Below are 18,053 nucleotides of genomic sequence, written 5' to 3' on the forward strand. Positions count from 1 at the left end.
TTTGGTAGTTTTTTTTGCAACAGTTTTCATCTTCATAAACTTCAAATGTACAAGCAGACAAAACCAGCACCAATGCAACATTCACATTTGACATGAGGAGCATCACACCCACATTAGGCTTCGTTCCCCTCCGTCCTCGGAAGGTTAAAGGAGCCCGACGTCGCGCTGAGCCGCGGCCAGAGGAGCGTGTGAGGGAGCTTACTGTAACAGGTGGGGAGATTTGTCGACCCTCGAGAAGCCGAGCGCCGGAACGACGGGTGTCCGACATTTGTGCTGTTCTGACCGAGCAGGTCCGCCAAGTTCAAGCAGAGGTAGAGCGTGAGTCCGGAGTCCGGGTGTCCATCCCAGGGGTTTAGTCTTCTCCTGTGAGGCGGCTCATCACCTGTACAATCGTTAGGTGTGTGTGTGTGTGTGTGTGAACAGAGGGAGAGGCTGTCAGTGCACACGTCTGTGCATATCGAGTGAACAGAAGCGTGCGAGAGACACCGGAACAAGGCGAGATGGCTGCTGGCTTCTCCAATCATCAGCTCTTCTGATGTGTGTTATATACAAACGGACGTTAATGTTCCGAGGGTTTTCCCGTCGACTCCTCCTCTGTCAGAAGTCCCAGTCGTCCACCTCCAGGTGGCTGAGGCCCGACTCCAAACTGGCCACCCCCGACGGCGAGTACTGCGGCTGCGAGTTCCCCGAGCAGGTGATGGGCGAGACGGGGAGCAGCAGCTCGGGCAGCGCCTCCGACGGCCGGCGTTTGATCTGAGAGGAAACGTTTCTTTTACCGGACAATCGCGCGTTCGTGTTTCAACGCTGTTCGAGCGACGTCACGCACCTGTTTGAAGAAGGGGTGTCCCGCGAGGGTGGCGGCCGAAGGTCTGGAGGTGAAAAAGATAAAGGAGATTTCAGTCATCCCGACATGGCTGCCGCTGTACGACTGGAACCACATTCACCTCTTTTCTGGGTCTCGCTGAAGACAAAGCTCGACAAAGGCGTGGAAATGGGGGGAAAATGTGCGGTTGTACGGATGCCCCGAGGAGGCGGAGGAGGGCTCTCCATTGGAGTGGCGAACGCCGCCGGCTCCGGGGCCCTCGCAGATCCCGGAATCGGCTCCGGAGCGAGACGGCTTCAGCGCCAGTTCCTCCGGGGGGATGGTGGTGGTGTCCAGCAGGCACGGCACCGTCCCGTTGAGCTTCTCCAGCAACATCTGGAAGAGGAGGAGCGTTTAACCCAACGCGGCGTCCGAAGAGACTCGTCGCGTCCTCACCTGTGTCGCCGGCATGTCCTTGAAGGGCACGTGCCCGTTGGCCAGTTCACAGGCTGTGATCCCGAGGCTGTAAATATCCGACCGGGAATCATAACCCTGGAGGTTCTGAGAGGAGAAACATTTGAGATTTCTTCCAAACGCCATTCCTGACCGATGGCGGCGGCGGCGGCGGCGGAGGGATACCTGCTGCAGCACCTCCGGGCTGAGCCACGGCAGCACCTTCACGCTGTACTGGGGGAAGTCGTGGACGACCCGGGCCCTCTGTCCATGGCGGATCAGGCTGAAGATGCTCCGCAGGCCCGACATGCAGACCTGCCCGTCGGCGGCGATCAACACGTGGCTCGCCTTCACGCTCCTACAGAGCGCAGCCGTTAGTAACAGTGGAAGCACTGACGCCATCACGGCAGAGATTTTCCCTACCGGTGCACGTATCCCATGTGGTGGATGTATTCCAGCGCTTTGAGCATGCCCAGTAAAATATAGGCAATGGTCAACTCGTTCATCCCATCGGAGAAATGAGTGCAGATTAAATCTCTGGCCGACCCTGGAAAACCATCAAACAGGTGAGGATGAAACCTGGGCTGTGCTAAACGTTAGCGCGCCGCAGGACGTAGCGTCAGAGACGGCATCTTGTTTCCTCACCATACGCCATGAAGGGCGTGATGACCCACAGCTCGTTTTCAGCTATGAAGACGCTCTTGTAGGGTAAAATACTGGGATGGTGGAACAACTTTGACACGTGAAGTTCACCCTGGTGGGGAGGGAAAATGCTCATTACACACCACCGGGGATGGGGAGTGGAAGGAAGGGCGGGGCGGGTAACGGCGAGGATGCAGACCTGAAGGAAGTTCACCATGTCGTTGGTGCAGAACTCCAGGTCGATCCGTCGGATGGCGACGTGCTCCCCGGAGGGTCGGTATCGAGCCATGTTCACCGTCATCAGCTCGTCCAAGCCTCGGCCTAAAACACAGATGGGACACCAGCGAGATTAACGCGCCTGCGGGGGTCTTTCTGGGGTCTTTCTGGGTTTCCCTGGTGTGTCTTCAGTGACCTACCAATAACTGCGAGGAGCTCATAGGAGCTGCTGTCAGGGAGGTAGCTGCCCATGGTGTCCCGTCTGGGGAGGGAGGTCAGACTCTCCTGGCTATCGTCATGGGCCTGGAAGTGGGTAGAAAGCAGAACCGAGCTCAGACGGGTCCAACGGTGCGTCCAAAGAGCTGGTGAGTCACTTCCACCCCAAGGCAGCCGTGAGGACGTCTGTTAAAAGATCACTACAGTGCAGGGCAGGTGAGCCAGCGGGTGATGTTAGCAAAGCCCTGGCACGCGCCAACGAGCAAATCACAGGAAGTGGAGCTCCAAACTGTGGCCGGCAACACACGGCAGAGCCCGTGTCGACAAAAGGAGTTTAAAAACGATTATTTGTGCATCGCTGAGTGACTGGTGGTCGTGTCGACTCCTGGAAGCCGTCGGTTTATTGCTTTTCACGCGACGCAAGTTGATAAAACTTGCAACAGCGAGCTGAGGAGGAAGATGGGAACAGGCTGTTAAAACCATTTGGATGTTTCCATGGTGACGGGAGTGAAGCTGCACAGTGGGAATGGGAATAGCAGAACTACACATCCATAAAGATGCGTTCATTGCCGTCGGGTCTTGTAAACGGACGGCGTGAGCGCTAGCGCGGACTCGACTCGGACGGAGACGCCATTGTTAGCGTGCTCGGACATGCACACAGCAGCCGCCTGCTGAGGGAAACGTGTTCAGGAGGTTCTGATCACAGAGGAACATGTGCGATCAGAATCCGAAGTCGTCGAATCAATAGTTGCCGCCGGGCTGTCGGCAACACAACAGGTCCTCAGCGAGGTGACGGCAAAACCCAAAACCAGTGAGAACTTTCACGATTCGTTGGCGTTCAGGGGGAAATTCTCCACCGTGACCTCGTCTCCGGTGCGGGGAGTTCCTCTCAGCGATGAGCAGATGACCGACACACTCATGCATACGCAAATGTGCAAAGCCTGGAGGGGTTGTGCGCTACATCTCTCTCTGGTCTCGTGCACGCACAAACACAAAAAGGTGAGTGGGGGGATGGTAATGCAGCGACTGTACCACACTTACGTTCCTGTGAGAGAGTCCCTGAGCTTGCTCTGGGGTAGAAAAACCACATCAATGACAAAAACACATGTACACACACACAAAACAGGAGAAGGACCTGGGTTTAGAACGGCTCTCCAACCAGGAAGTGGGAGTCAGCAGGAGGACTTGGGATGTGACAGGCGATCGCTGCTGGTTACACCGTTACTAACAACAGTGCAGATGGACCATAGTTTAAGTGGTAAAAGTGGCTCATATGTCCAGCGTCTTCCAAGACATTATGTGTCCAAATGGGAACAGTCAGAAAGAAATGAAATAATGGAACAAACATGGAGCGATGACCCTCCCGCTGCCCTGCAAAACCTAAACAGCTAACACTGAATCCACCACGGGAATGTTCTTTAATATGCTCCGTATGTAATGAGTCTGTCACTCATATTGTAAATGAGTGCAGTCAGAGTTATGACAGGGAGCTAAAATAAAAGTAGCCCTCAGAAGACGGCGAGCTGATCCTCCGTTAGCACTACCAGACTAATTGAAGCTGTAATTATATCTGGGGCGACCGTTTTGTGTTTAGCAGGAGCAAAATGAAGCTGCTTTGGAAATTTCTGCTGAGCTCAACACAACCAACCAACAACGCGTCATATCTAACGTAGTTTTCCTTTGGTTCAAGCCGCGGCTGTGCGAGCACACGTGTGGTGGCAATGTTAAACCATTTTACTGTCACTCAGCTCCCTTTGGGCCTCACCTCCAAATAACTCCAAATCTCGCAGACTCTCCACACTCAATTTCTCAGATACCCAACGCTGACAGACACAGAAAGTAAATGGACAGCCATGGAGAAAAGAGAGAAAGTGCAAGCCAGAATAAGTATTCAGACAACATGAAACAGTGTTTAAAGCCAGCCTGTTTTGTGTCATGCAAGACATCTTCTCTGTCATAAAAAGCTAACTGGAATCTATCAGAACATGCTAAATATTAGCTGTAGATCATTATTTAATCATGAAATGCTTAAACCAAACATAGGAGTAAAACTAGACTGCCTGGCTGGTTGTGTAAACACAAGAGTTACCCAACACTTACAAGAAAAGACATGGCTCCTCTTTTGGGTATTACAGTGTTAATGCTGTAAAAACACCCCGACCTGTGAAGACAAGTCAAAAATCAATCTCCTGATCTGCAGCTAAAACACGCAGCGCACGCAAACAGCGCAACTTTGGCTGCAGTTTGAGCACATTTATAACAACTTCGTTGGAGCGCTGATCTGTAGTCGTTTTAGCTTTAAAAAACTCACATCCCTGAATTGATTTGATGAAAAATGCGCCATCTATTTAGACAGAAATGCATTTCGCGACGTCTATTCTATGTTATTTAGGGTTAGGCGCACCTGTGACGTCACAGAGGTTGGATAATTTCCATGTTTTAATGGCATGGACCAATCAACATTCTAGCCCTGTGAGCTCATAATGGAAACAGTGTCGGATTGTCCTCCGACGACACTCCCAATCAATAAAACTAAACAGACGAACTCTCAGGTCTACCAGATTCCTCTTATATAGCTAATGGAACGCTAATCTTAACCACGAGCAGGGACGGAGGCTAGTAAATGACCGTTAACTGCTCCTTTATTTAGACATTTTCCACCACCAATGTGCAGTTTCATTTTAGGCGACTCACCTACAGAAAGACCAGAGAGACAGTGCACTGAATGTCCGGACAACTTATTTAGCACTCCATCCTGTCCATCCGATGTTTCTGGCAGCTCCTTCCAGCAGGCTTTGGGCGCGTCACGCAGCAATGACGACACACCCGGAGAAACGCTGCGCGCCCTGATGACGTCAGAGTCAGCGACCGAAAATACAGGAGGTTTTTCTGCTATTACAAACAGGCAAGTACTGCTGGTTCACGATCAGTACCCGATCATTGATGTATGCATTTGATCTATACAATAATTGAATACTGTTTGTGGATGTTTGCTATACCCCCAGCAAACGACAACAATGGTATTTTCTCCACGTTTGCGCACGCCCCCCATTATTTTGCGGCCTTGAGCTAATGCTAACGCTAACGAAACGTACATCTTATATTACCATACATTTTTAAAGCTTTAGGCAGCTTATAGGATACAGTCGGTTGCAGCTGGTTCGTGCACGTTTTTATTTTGTCTGTACACGATTGAATTCGCCTTTTAAGTGCGACTCTTCGCGGCATAGCTAACATAATTCTAAGGGCATGGCTAACTTTTGCAGCTAACAGTTGCATTATATATGAACTACGAGTGTTTCTTCCATTTGAATCCCATCCAGAGGTTGTTGAAATTAGTTTCTAATCTATCCTCTCAAAACGTGTCCCTCAACAAAACTGCCATTAAGAATCTGGTGTAAAATGAGGCTAAGAAGAGTCTGAGATTATGTGGTTCTGTGACACAAATAGACAGTGAATTGGCGTCTTACTGTGTGTGTGCGTGTGCGTGTGTGTGTGACCTGAGCTGAAAACGTGATGTGTCTCCCATTTTGCCAGTCCTTCTGAAAAGAGCCAAATCCAAATGGATCACTTTCACATTACAGTACAACACATGTTTACAGCCAAATTTGTAAAATAAATCAGGTTTTCTGTTTGAAGAGAATAATCAAGGACTGCTGGGAAACTGTCTTTATGCTGTCTTATAAGGAGGTGTTAAAAGGACTGTTTCTTCTCCTGTTCCCACAGATCAGCCATGAACTGGAACAAAGGTGGTCCGGGTGTGAAGCGAGGGTTTGGGTTTGGAGGATTTTCCCTTGCGGGGAAAAAAGAAGAGCCACAATCGCCTCAGAGTTCTCACACATCATTTGTCCCCCCAGGATCAAGTGGGAAAAATCAGCAGCTCCCATCATTCTACAAAATCGGATCCAAAAGAGCAAATTTTGATGAGGAAAACGCGTGAGTTTTACGTCCTGCAGAGCTCTGCTTCTGATGCTTCCTCATTATAAAACTTCATCTGTCTTATTTTCCTCAAGCTACTTTGAAGATGATGAAGAGGAGTCGAGCAGCAACGTGGATTTGCCGTACATCCCTGCTGAGAACTCTCCCACGCGGCAGCAGATGAAGGCTGGCGGTGGTTCAGACAGTGAGGACGACCCGTTGGACGCTTTCATGGCAGAGGTTGAGGTGGGGACAGAATGAACAAATATTGTAATTCCACTTCATCTCCTGTTTTCCTAATTCATTATCACCCCCCCACACCCAGAACCAAGCAGCCAAAGACATGAGGAAACTGGAGGAAAAGGAGAAAAAGTCAGCCAAGTAAGACTTAAATCTTTTCCTTTGAGTGGTTTTAGTTACATCCTCTGTCCCTTTGTGTTTAGGCCCAATTTTGGATCATCATACTGGTGATTTGTATTTGCTTCTTTCCAAATTTCCACTTTAACATGTATTACCTGCCAATTAATAAGAAAATGTAACGAGGACATCATGTCTTATGTTTCTCCAATAATTGGCACTAAAGTAAGCGAAGCCATTAGTTTTCCTTCTGGCCAGACGGGTCGAATCCCGTCACCATGGTGACCTTAGCCATAGTGGGGTGTGGGTTGTCTTGGGTGTGTGAACAAGTTGCAGGGAAGTTTTTTTTTTCTCCGCTTGTCATTGCAGGGGTATTCGTGATGACATTGAAGAAGAAGATGAACAAGTGAGTGAGCCATCCAAAGTTTTTCACCAAACACATCATTGGTTAGAGAGGTGTCCTGCTCAAACATTCCAGCAATCTCTCTGATCTTTTAATCTCTTTTCCTGAATCTATCCACGAAGGTTGGTTTCGGGACTTGTTCCTTACTCATGTTGTGCTACCACGCGTGGAATGTTTCGGTTCTATAGCCGAGCTGCTTCTGCGTGACGAGCATGCCGCCCTCGGCAGTGTTTCATCGGCATCGACTGTGCTCTCTGCAGGAAGCCTACTTCCGCTACATGGCAGAGAATCCTACAGCTGGGCTGACGCTAGAGGAGGAGGAGGACAACATCGATTATGACAGTGACGGGAACCCGATCCCTTCCACCACCAAGAAGATCATCCTGCCGCTTCCCCCCATCGATCACTCTGAGGTGCTGTGAAAGGAGGAGGCATTTTTTAAAGTCCTGCCTCAACCCTGGTTCTTATTTTTGCTGGAACGGTTGTTTCTCCAGATCGATTACCCGCCCTTTGAGAAAAACTTCTACAACGAGCACGAGGAGCTGAGCAGCTTGAACGGAACTCAAGTGGTTGAGTTGAGACAGAAGTTGAACTTGAGGGTAAGAACTCAGGCAGCAGCACGGACGCGTGGACTCCGATCGGGTGCCGGTAAACACTTCTGCTCCTCTCCCTGTTTTAGGTTTCTGGCGCTGCTCCTCCGAAGCCTTCTACAAGTTTTGCCCACTTTGGTTTTGATGAACAGCTCATGCACCAAATCCGCAAGTCCGAGTACACCCAGCCCACGCCCATCCAGTGTCAGGTACTCCGTCGGTTCCTCGGGCCCAAATCATTCATTTTTAACCGCTTCACTTTGCAATCTGACCTTTGGTTGACGCATGTCTCAGGGCGTTCCCATTGCTCTGTCTGGGCGTGACATGATTGGAATAGCCAAGACCGGCAGCGGTAAAACGGCAGCCTTTATTTGGCCGATGCTGGTCCACATCATGGATCAGAAGGAGCTGGAGGCAGGAGAAGGGCCCATCGCCGTCATTGTGTGTCCCACCAGGGAGCTTTGTCAGCAAGTAAGAATGAGAATGACATTGTTTAGCATGGAGCTGTGGATCCGCTAATGCACATGAAATACTCGCCAGATCCACGCGGAGTGCAAGCGCTTTGGAAAAGCCTACTCGCTGCGGTCTGTGGCTGTGTACGGAGGAGGCAGCATGTGGGAGCAGGCCAAAGCTCTGCAGGAGGGAGCCGAGATTGTGGTGTGCACCCCGGTGAGAGCCGTGCCTCCCAGCGTCGGCCAGCCTTTCAGGATTGAGCCAGATTGAGCATTTCCTGTTTGTGTGCTATGAAGGGCCGCCTGATCGACCACGTTAAGAAGAAGGCCACGTCCCTGCAGAGGGTGACCTACCTGGTGTTTGACGAAGCCGACCGCATGTTCGACATGGGCTTCGGTGCGTAGGCGCCGCCGGTGCTTCAGCCGAGCTCGTCTCGAGACCGGCGCTCATTTCTGATTTGTGTTTCAGAGTATCAGGTCCGATCCATCGCCAGCCACGTCCGTCCTGACAGACAGAGTAAGCGTGCAGCGTCGGTTCGTTGTTGTTGGTGACACAAAATAAAACATTTTAAGACAATTCTTTTTTTTCCTCCCGGCAGCCCTTTTGTTCAGCGCTACTTTCCGGAAGAAGATTGAGAGGCTGGCCAGGGACATATTGGTGGATCCTATTCGTGTGGTGCAGGGCGACATTGGCGAGGTGTGTGTGTATCTGTGTGTGTGACATGTTAGCTGAAACCGTACACAAATCTGGTGAGAGCTTCACTAAATTGAGAGAAGTTTCTGAAATATGTTGACGCTTGCAGGACTGAATGCGTGTTTCAGGTGTTTTTGACACTTCTTTGATCAGGCCAACGAAGACGTGACCCAGGTGGTGGAGATGCTGCTCAGCGGTTCGGACAAATGGTCGTGGCTGACCCGCCGGCTGGTCGAGTTCACCTCCTCCGGATCGGTCCTGATTTTCGTCACCAAGAAGACAAACTCGGAAGAACTGGCCGCTAACCTGACCCAGGAAGGTTACAGCCTGGGCCTCCTGCACGGAGACATGGACCAGAGCGAGAGGAACAAGGTCATCAGCGACTTCAAGAAGAACAACATGCCGGTTCTGGTGGCCACAGACGTAGCTGGTGCGTAGAAAACGGAACTTGCCGAGTTCCATCTCTCGGCTTGCTCTCGCTTATCGTTTCGGTTCTTTTTCAGCTCGTGGTCTGGACATCCCATCCATCCGCACCGTCATCAACTACGATGTTGCACGCGACATCGACACGCATACCCACCGGATTGGGCGAACGGGTCGCGCCGGTGAGAAGGGCGTGGCTTACACGCTCCTCACAAATAAGGACTCCACGTTCGCCGGCGACCTTGTGAGAAATCTAGAGGGAGCTAACCAAGCGGTCTCCAAGGAGCTGATGGATTTAGCCATGCAGGTGAGAACGGCGGAGAATCGCGCCTGTCGAGTGAACGTGCTGGTTCTAGGAGCTTCAAGGGTTCGAGAGCTTCACGTTCTTTGTTTTTTCCCCAGAATCCCTGGTTCAGGAAATCTCGATTTAAGGCTGGGAAAGGGAAGAGGCTGCATATTGGTGGAGGTGGTCTTGGTTACAAAGAAAGACCTGGTCTGGGGGCTGAAAGTTCTGTGAGTTGTCACTTTAGTGTGTTACAAATGTCCCAAATCGACGACCTTGAACCCCAGATTAACCCTGTAAATTTGGGTTTTTTGTGCAGGAACGCAGCAGCAGCAGCGGCTTTTTGCCCTCCAGCTATGAGAGCTACAGCAAACCAACCACCGGGGCTCTGGGGGAACGTGTGAACGCCATGAGACAAGCTTTCCAGGTAGAACTCTCTCTGTTTTCGCTGTTCTGTTCAGGCGTTCAGAGACATCTTTAAGGTGTCTAGAGGATTTGAGCTGTAAAGGTGATTGTGTTCATTCAGAACGTCTTGGTGGCTGTTTTTTAGGCTCAGTATAAGAGCAGCTTTGTGGCTGCGTCCGGTTACCCTCCGAAGCTCAGCATGAAGACCAACAGCACATCTGGCTGGACCAGCGCCGGCAGCCTGAGCTCTGTGCCGACAGAGCCCCCCGGCGGTTCCGTTCGGGGCCAGGGTATCACCATGCTGGGCTTCACCAGCGCTGGTTCTCTGAGCTCGGTGCCCAGCGGTCCGAGCGGCCCGCAGCACAGCTCGCACGCGGAGGACCGGGGGCGCCACGGCGACGGTCATCACCACCAGCACAGCGACAGGAGTGACAGACACAGCAGAGATGATCACCACGGGGACAGGGAGCGCCACGGGGACAGGGAGCGGGAGCGCCACAGCGACCGGGACCGCCACAGCAGCAGCCGCCACAGCGACAGCCGGAACGGGGATGGAAGAAGGGACAGGGATGACCGGAAGAGTGAGAGGGATGGGGGGGATAGAGATGATAGCTTCGCTGTCCCAGAACCACCGAAGCGTAGAAAGAGCAGGTGGGACAACTAAGAAACTCGCCAGGAGGGTGACGTCTGCGCCCCGCAGTTCTGTTAGGATAGCAGGTCACGCCAGAGGCTGACAGAACAGGACTGAGAAATTAGACCGAGCCTCCTGCCCGGACGGCCCGGACCTTCTGTCAGGACTGCGTGCGACAGGTCAGAGAGCGCCGCTGTACATACCCCATCGGGACTGTTTCTAAGGCAGTTTGTTCGGCCATTACAGCTGTAACCCTGCTTCATTCGAGGGCCTGAAACTCTTGTGTTTGCAAACCTGTCGCTTTATTTGTATGTTTGCCAAGCGTGTGTGCATTTACATGCTCTCCACAGCTCACTTTTAGGATTATCTCACTTCTCAAGGCCCCGCGTGATGGTTGTCGCATTTAATTCAAGAACTTCGGATAGCTGTTTGTGTCTCGTATTGCGGTTTTTAGTCAAAGTGCCTTTGATTGGCATTTAGTCTCGTTACGCTTTTGAAATGTTGTTTTGAAGCAAATGTATTTGTACAAGGAGAAATCTGAGCATTTATCCCTAGGAGATGTTATGTTTTGATTAAACAGACTTCATTTGGCATCAATGTCTGCTTACTACAGAGAACTGCGGCGCATTACACACTAAAAATATCTGTGTATCACCTTGGGCTGCTTCATCTGGACAAATTATTCACACTTAAAACGTTAATTGTGGCGTAAAAGACAAACTGTGAACAAACTGTTCTCCAGTGTGACCACAGGAGGGCAGCAACCACCCACTGAATATCACAATTACAATCTACATCCTTTCGATGATCATTCAGCCTTCCTATATGTTTACATTTGGGGGGGTAACTGCTGCAATTTAGCGCAAATTGACACTTCGCAGTTGCACCTCCAGCACCAAAATAACGCAAAAATATAAAAGTGTCGAGTTGTCCTCGATGACACAGTCACAGAGGAACCCTAAATACTACCCACAGTATCTACAAATGAAATAATTTACAAGATGGCAAACAATAGCGACATTGTCTCGTCAGTGCCCTCAAAAACGGTAAAAAAAAAACAAGAAAATTGTTGAACTAAAGTCCGGCAGCCTTTGCGCTGCAGCGCCTCGGTGGCTGGTTTGTCCGACGGTCCCTGAACACACCAGGAGCAGCCGGGCAGCCAATAGCGCGCGAGCTCCTGTCGGGAGAGAAAAAAGAAAGGTTCGGTTGAAAACGGGCGAGCAGCGAAGCGGCGGGGAGAGACTCACCGGCACCGGGGCCAGCGTCCACAACAAAGCCTCCCGTAGACGCGAGTGAGAGGGCGGAGATCTTCCTCCAGCAGCCGAGTCAAGTGCGCTTTCAAGCCCGTGTGCCGTAGACGACAAGCGCAGATGGTGAGTGTGCGTTTGTTTTTGATGCCCGTGTGCGCCTGCGGGCTCCCTCCGCCGCCTCGCTGCTCCTTTTTGTGAGGGGAGGTGAGGTGATGATGTCTGGGGCTGCGGGCTTAGCCGAACCCGAGCCCGGCGCCGGTGCAGAGCCACAGCCCGGGTCGGGTGGAGATCCATCGGATAGGTGGAGGCGGCTTGGGTCGGTCTCAAATATCACGGGGATTTGAACACCCTCCGCCGCCGATGCTAATAACGACCCGCTGCCACTGTTTACTGATTAGCTAGCCCGCTGGCTAATTATTGTGGTTATACCCGGGTGCTTTGCACACCCACAGAACCGTTCCACATCTTGCAATATGATTTGGAACAAATTGAAACGTTTTCGCGTCTCGCCGGTGGAAACACTTTTGTGGTTTTCATTGGTGTAGTGTGGTTTTGTTTAAGCAGCAGTTTACAGCCATGGAAGCTTTTCCTTTCTTCCCTTCATTTATTCTTTCTTTAGTGTGTTACTCTGTTATAAAGGGTGTAATACGGGTCTAAAACTGCAGTGTTACGTAAAGTACAGCAAGCATGTGCAGTGACAGTAAAGATCCAGAAAAGCCTGTGGTGTCGACAGACCTGCAGGTTTGGGGCGGATCGGTTCTGACGGGGGCAGGTTTTGATGTTCCTGGTATTTTAAGGACCATCCTTCACCCCAGGTGGAGAAAGAACCACGCTGCAGACTTGCTATTGTCATTGTTGTTGCCCCCCCCCCCCCCCTAAATGTTCACCTTAACGGTCATTTCATGCAACTTGGTGGCCAGAAATGCTTCCAGCTGCTTTGGATTATCCGAAGTAATCAGGTCAAGGTTTCTGGAAAGCTGCTGAGTTGCTGAAAACTCCGTGTGCCCGTTTGGTGCCCGTAACCGAGGAGAATTAGACGATCGCCCGAGCGTGACACCAACTGGGCGAGAGGTCGAACCCGGCACCACCCTCGCTCCCACTTTGTGGCCGGTGCTGTTGTGTGGTGGACAAATCGCTGCGCGCTCTGGTGAACGCACCCCTGGCACGGCACAGTCCCAGCAGCCCGACAGTCATCACAGCCCCGGCATATGGCGGCGAGGCTTAAGTAAGCACGGGCTCATTTTCATTTCCTGTCGCGGCCTGACTGCTCAGCGTCTGAGGCGACGGGCCCACGCCCGGCTCTGCCTCAGGGACTCATCCTGCAGGGCTTCAGGGGCCGCCGCCGCGACTTGGCCCCTTCCAGGAACGTCAAAACGAGGCAAAATCCGACCGTTCAGAGCCACACTAATGGCGCCATATGCTAGTTTGTCAAACAATGCCGCAAAAACCTGATTTTCTGGCCAGACAGACAGAAGTGCCATATGCTGGGAGGGGGAGAGTTCAGGCTGAAGAATATTAAAATAGGCTGTAAACAGGTCCGCTCGAACGAGCTGTGATAATCTGAGCTGCAGCTGCGTGCTTTCACTAATAATATCCTCCATTTTGCATTAAGGGTTGTCAATTACACCTAAGTCACCCGTTTGGGTCGTAATAAACGATCCATCTGTTTATATTCCGGTGTTATTACAAAGTTAAGACGTCGTTCGGAGCACTTTGGGAGTGTTTCACCAACTCTGAAGGTGTCAATTTGAAATAATTGAAGGACTGTTCTGGAGAAAATGTCTACGTTATGAATGTGTTGTGTATCGGAGCGCATATTTAGCAGGACAAGGCTTGTTTTCCCAAATTCCTGCCCCGGAGGCGGATTTCTCTGTGAAACATTCCCTTCTTTTTGGGTCCACGATAACATCTGAGCGGCCCCGGAGCTCCAGGCTCTTTCTGCTGTCAGTGGGGCGCAGGGAGCACAAACATCTCCCCTCATCGAGTCAACACAGGCCGCATATTTTAACCACCTTCCTTCACGGATGAGCGCTTTGATGGTTTGTAGTTTGGAGACGCCGCAATAAAACCTGCAGAAATGACGAGTGTTTCAGAACCGGACAGGTTCGGTCCATCCGCCGGACAGAGACGAGCCTCTGATAAAGACCCGTCTCCTCGTGGCGGACTCCCATCTGCACTGGGAGATTTAAAGGTTCCCACGGGTGTACCGGCGTGTCCAGCGGTCCCCGATGGTCATTTTGTCCTGAGCTACGAGCGTCTGTTGTAACTTATGATTGACGGGTCGAGGGAGCGCGTAGATGTTGCCGCTGCAGCTGTTCAGCATCTGGATCGCTGCCTCGGCCTGCTCGTGTTAGCCCTGAAACGCACTGGAACCGGACCGGAAGATGGGCTTTGTTATTGGAATCTGACGGCCGTTCGGAGACTGTTTCCACGGCGACAGATGTTTAATTCCAGGTTCACAGCCTTTGATCCGCAGCTGCCACCGAAGGACGAGGCGCTTTGTGGGTCTGTCCCAAACGGGCCTCAGAAGAAGCGAGTCTCGTCTTTGGGTCGGAATGGGAAACGCCATCCTCGGATCCTCCTCTGTCTGCGTGGAAGGTGGACGCGGTCCCGGGGGGGCGGGGGGGGGGGGGGGGGCAGTAACGGTCTGAGTGTTTGTCAAGATCGGGAGAGGTTCCGTATCCGGTTACACGCTGCTGGGACGGAACGTGACGGTGCGGATCACCGGGAGAGGAAAGATGGCGGCTCGCTCCCGTTTCGCTCTGCATTATACATGCGATCAATAAAGCCTTGGCTCCCGACCCCGACCCGAATCGAACCGCGGGTTCCACATGAATTCAGAGAGGGGGAAAAGGTCACACGCACGGGCGCGTGTGCAACCCCCCCGGGTTCGGGGGTGGTTGCTGTGCGGTCGGGGTCGAACCTGCGTTGCATTGAAATGGTCCCTTGTGTGAAAGTGGTCTTTGTTGGGCCCGCTTGGCGCTCCAGCTGGCTGGAGCGGCCCGCCGCACCACGAGCCGTCTTTCTGCGCTCACATTGGGCACTTTGTTCCGCGGCGGCGTCTCCCACCTCATCCGAACCCAGCTCAAAACCGCCCGGCTGGTTTATACGGGCCCGACAGGGGTCGGCCGCCTGGGACTGGGAGGAGACTCCGATAAGTCTTTAACTACCTCTGTCAGACAGGACGGAGGAAGTCAGGCGTGTCACAACTTCCTGCTACAATCAGGCTGTTTGTGGTAAACGTCGAGTTTTGTGTACTTATAAGGCAAAAACGCACAAGGTGGCACAAGTGTGTGCGCGGACTTGAGCGCGGCTGTCTGAGTTCTTGTGCTTGGAATGCACCTCCTAACATGGTAACACAACTCACTCCAGCCAATATTCCATTTTAGGCATCACGCTGTGAAATATTTCAAGCCTTTGACAGCAGGAAGATCAGCTTTTGTGCCGCAAAACAGCAGCAGGAAGTGGTTTCTGCTCAGAGGCGTGCGCGCTTGTCTGCTAGCTAGCATCAGCATGGGAGCGTTGCTCAAGAGGAGTCGGGGATGAAGAGCTCTGCCGTGCGATTGCATCTGCAGGAAGCGGCGTGGCCGCGCCGTTGATGAGCCAGTTATTTCCAAAGCGTGGGTCATCGGGGTGACCACGCCCTGGCAGCGCCACCTGCTGTCAGAGGCAACGCCGATGATGAGGAGGATGACGATGTGGAGCCTTCGCCAGTCGTTTACTCTAAAAGAAATCTCCCACAGACGGACATTCTGTGGCGCCATCGTCCTTCTCATCAAGCCTTACTTCCTTTTGCAAGTTAATAAGTTTAAGCATTTCTTGCTTACGAAGCTGGACATTTTTGCAAGCCAGCGCTAGCAGAGCTGCGATACCCCCCCCCCCCCACACACACACGCACACACACGCACACACACAGACTACTTCCTCCATCTCCAGCCAAAGGGCCTTACATAAGAGGGTTTCAGCAGAGTCTGCAGAGAACCTTTCCCCCAGCTCAACGGGGGCTGCCCTTCTTCCCTGCATACTAACGCTAGCATGCGTGGGACTACCTGTTAGCCCTGCTGATGTTGCTGCTGGAGACCCGCCAGAGTCCTCCAGACACCCTCAGCACCGCGGAGCTCTGCCCAGCCTCCCATAAACCTTCTTAGTGGGTTTTATACGAAGCTGTAATTAGCTACGACACCGGGCCCAAGACAAAGAGCATCCGAAAAGGTGTCACGGACACGCCGGGTTCTGGCGTTGAGTAACCTGGCGGCTGAGTCTGAGCGAGTTCAGTCCCACAGCTCGGCTCACATGACCAGACAGAAGGCACCTGATCCTCTCCCGAGGGTGCAGAGACAGATGGATGACATAGAAAAAGGTTGGGGAAAAAAGGAGACGGACTCCACTGAAAACACGCGAGGGATCCTCTTTCTTGATTTTGAGAGCCTTTTTTTTTGTCTTTACGGGGATTGAAATGATTTGTTTAAATGGAAAGTTTGCTTTTGTTTCTGCACACAGGACACCAGGAGCACCACTGACGAGAAGCCGGTCCAGCGATCTAAGGTAACTACGCCTCACACCAGCCGTCTGCACGCTTCTACAGAGCCTTTAGACTCAGGAGAAGGTTAAAACTGTTGCCCTCCACCTTCATGATGGAGAACCTTCATGACTGAGCTTAAACTGGCCGTGGAATTCTATTATAAACAGACTTGTGGCGATAGAATCCAGGCGCCCTGTAGCGCCCTCTGCTGGCCGTCTCCCGTAAGCGCTGGTGCCCCGGAGATGGGAGAGTCACAGCCATCTGAAGCGCGTTTAATCTGCATTTGTGCTCAGTCTTTCAGCTTCAAGACGCAAAAGGAACTGTGCACAGCATGTCAGAAGACCGTCTACCCGATGGAGAGATTGGTTGCCAACAAAATGGTCTTCCATGCCAACTGCTTCTGCTGCAAACACTGTAACGCCAAACTCAGGTAGGAGAGCCGCCTTCCCCTCCCCGCCCGCCCTCCTCTGGCTCTCTTGGTCACCCATTCCCGTCTCTCTCCGCAGTCTTGGCTCCTTTGCTGCCCTTCAGGGCGAGTTCTACTGCAAACCGCACTTTCAGCAGCTGTTCAAGAGCAAGGGCAACTACGACGAGGGCTTCGGACGCAAGCAGCACAAAGAGCTCTGGACCGCCAAGGAGACGGACACCATGACCAAGACGGCTTAATGACCTCGGCCCCGCTTCTTTTTCCTCCCAGCACCTCAGCACATCACACATTGTGGGGCTCCGTTAAACCCCCCCCACACGCTCTCCTACAGATACACGCACAGCCAGACCCGTCGTTATCACAACTACTGAAATAATACTTGGGGATCTATTTTTTTTCACTTACATTCTGTTGTTATCTGGGTTTTTTCCCCCCCTAATGTTACTGTTAATTGGTATTCGATCGTGACCAAACGACTTCTCCAGCGCGGGGGCTGGAACGATAAAGTCACTTTTTTTTTTTTTTTAGTTTAGTTTTTTTTTTTTTTTTATAAATTTGCACCCTTTTTGTCGAAAACGTAACCGTACGCTCCGGCAGACATATCAGAGGGGTCGTGCAGTGTCCGTGTGTTGCACTGGAGTGTACACTCAGGTCAGTTTCTACCCAGTTTTTAATAAAACGTACGTAGTTTTAGTTGCGTTTCACAACACACACACCACCCCCCCCCCAAAAAAACAGTCCTTAGTGTTCTGACTTTGTCAGTTTTCATGTATTTGAGGAGCAAACCGGGTACAGAGTACTGTAACAGCACCGCACACACCAACAACTCACCTCTGCTGGTTTTATGTCTTCATTGATTCTCGTTTGTCTTGTTTTAATTTTAAATTTCCCCCCCCCCCTCGTTGTCGACCACTTTGAGTCTTGTGGTTGCACTTGGGGGGGGGGGCGGCTGGGTCTTTAAAGCCTTATCTTTTGACTGTACTTGATATTTTGTGTTGTGAATCGGTCTCTCACTTTTTTCAGAATCACTTTTTAAAGGTTTTTTAAAGCACATGAGTTTGTCTTTGACTCTTTGAGCTGAGATTTCCCAGATTGTGTTTTGTATCGTGTCTGTAATAATAGAGTGTAGTCTGTGATTAGTGACCCCACCACCCCACCCCCACCCCCCACTCGCCTCGCACCGCACGTCAGGCCGTCGATCACAGGGAAAAGCGGGGCCTCGTCCGTAAACATCCTTTAATCCCCCCGTACGAAGCGCTTTAGGAGCAGCCCCTAAATGTTCCAGTTGCGTCTGTGTCAGAAAGGAAGGTGTTTACGAGTGGAGCCTCGCACAGTTTCGCTCCGACGTTTCACGCTCCTCGGCTGGTCG

The 18,053-nt window shown here is 51.8% G+C and overlaps 3 protein-coding genes across 9 annotated transcripts; 2 read left to right on the forward strand and 1 right to left on the reverse strand.

Moving 5' to 3' along the window:
• Positions 1 to 5: 5 nt before the first annotated feature.
• Positions 6 to 5,161, reverse strand: strada (STE20 related adaptor alpha). Of its 7 annotated transcripts, XM_029836085.1 has the most exons (14): positions 5,024 to 5,154; positions 4,430 to 4,490; positions 4,095 to 4,152; positions 3,371 to 3,399; positions 2,314 to 2,416; positions 2,097 to 2,218; positions 1,901 to 2,009; positions 1,679 to 1,802; positions 1,442 to 1,613; positions 1,259 to 1,363; positions 945 to 1,198; positions 827 to 869; positions 559 to 753; positions 6 to 382 (listed from the first exon to the last, which is right to left on the reverse strand). In XM_029836085.1, the coding sequence occupies exons 2-13, from the start codon at positions 4,439 to 4,441 to the stop codon at positions 598 to 600; spliced, it is 1,287 nt and encodes a 428-aa protein (XP_029691945.1). In that variant the 5' UTR covers positions 4,442 to 4,490; positions 5,024 to 5,154; the 3' UTR covers positions 6 to 382; positions 559 to 597. The 7 variants fall into 7 exon arrangements, with proteins under 7 accessions (XP_029691945.1, XP_029691944.1, XP_003964978.1 ...); XM_029836084.1 differs by having other exon boundaries at positions 6 to 753; XM_003964929.3 differs by lacking the exons at positions 3,371 to 3,399; positions 4,095 to 4,152 and having other exon boundaries at positions 6 to 753.
• ddx42 (DEAD (Asp-Glu-Ala-Asp) box helicase 42) lies at positions 5,114 to 11,078 on the forward strand. The gene is made up of 18 exons (XM_003964958.3): positions 5,114 to 5,234; positions 6,056 to 6,265; positions 6,343 to 6,493; positions 6,573 to 6,628; positions 6,974 to 7,010; positions 7,268 to 7,420; positions 7,502 to 7,606; positions 7,687 to 7,806; positions 7,892 to 8,068; positions 8,138 to 8,266; positions 8,347 to 8,446; positions 8,519 to 8,566; positions 8,649 to 8,746; positions 8,897 to 9,173; positions 9,247 to 9,473; positions 9,569 to 9,679; positions 9,769 to 9,876; positions 10,000 to 11,078. Exons 1-18 carry the CDS (start codon positions 5,179 to 5,181, stop codon positions 10,516 to 10,518), a joined length of 2,682 nt encoding a protein of 893 aa, XP_003965007.3. The 5' UTR covers positions 5,114 to 5,178; the 3' UTR covers positions 10,519 to 11,078.
• A 562-nt stretch (positions 11,079 to 11,640) lies between these two features.
• On the forward strand, positions 11,641 to 17,412 carry limd2 (LIM domain containing 2). Its single transcript, XM_011604287.2, has 4 exons — positions 11,641 to 11,858; positions 16,236 to 16,280; positions 16,551 to 16,687; positions 16,764 to 17,412. Exons 1-4 carry the CDS (start codon positions 11,856 to 11,858, stop codon positions 16,921 to 16,923), a joined length of 345 nt encoding a protein of 114 aa, XP_011602589.1. The 5' UTR covers positions 11,641 to 11,855; the 3' UTR covers positions 16,924 to 17,412.
• Positions 17,413 to 18,053: the final 641 nt, after the last annotated feature.

Source organism: Takifugu rubripes, chromosome 5 (assembly GCF_901000725.2).
Source record: "Takifugu rubripes chromosome 5, fTakRub1.2, whole genome shotgun sequence".
NCBI classification, from domain to species: Eukaryota; Metazoa; Chordata; class Actinopteri; order Tetraodontiformes; family Tetraodontidae; genus Takifugu; species Takifugu rubripes.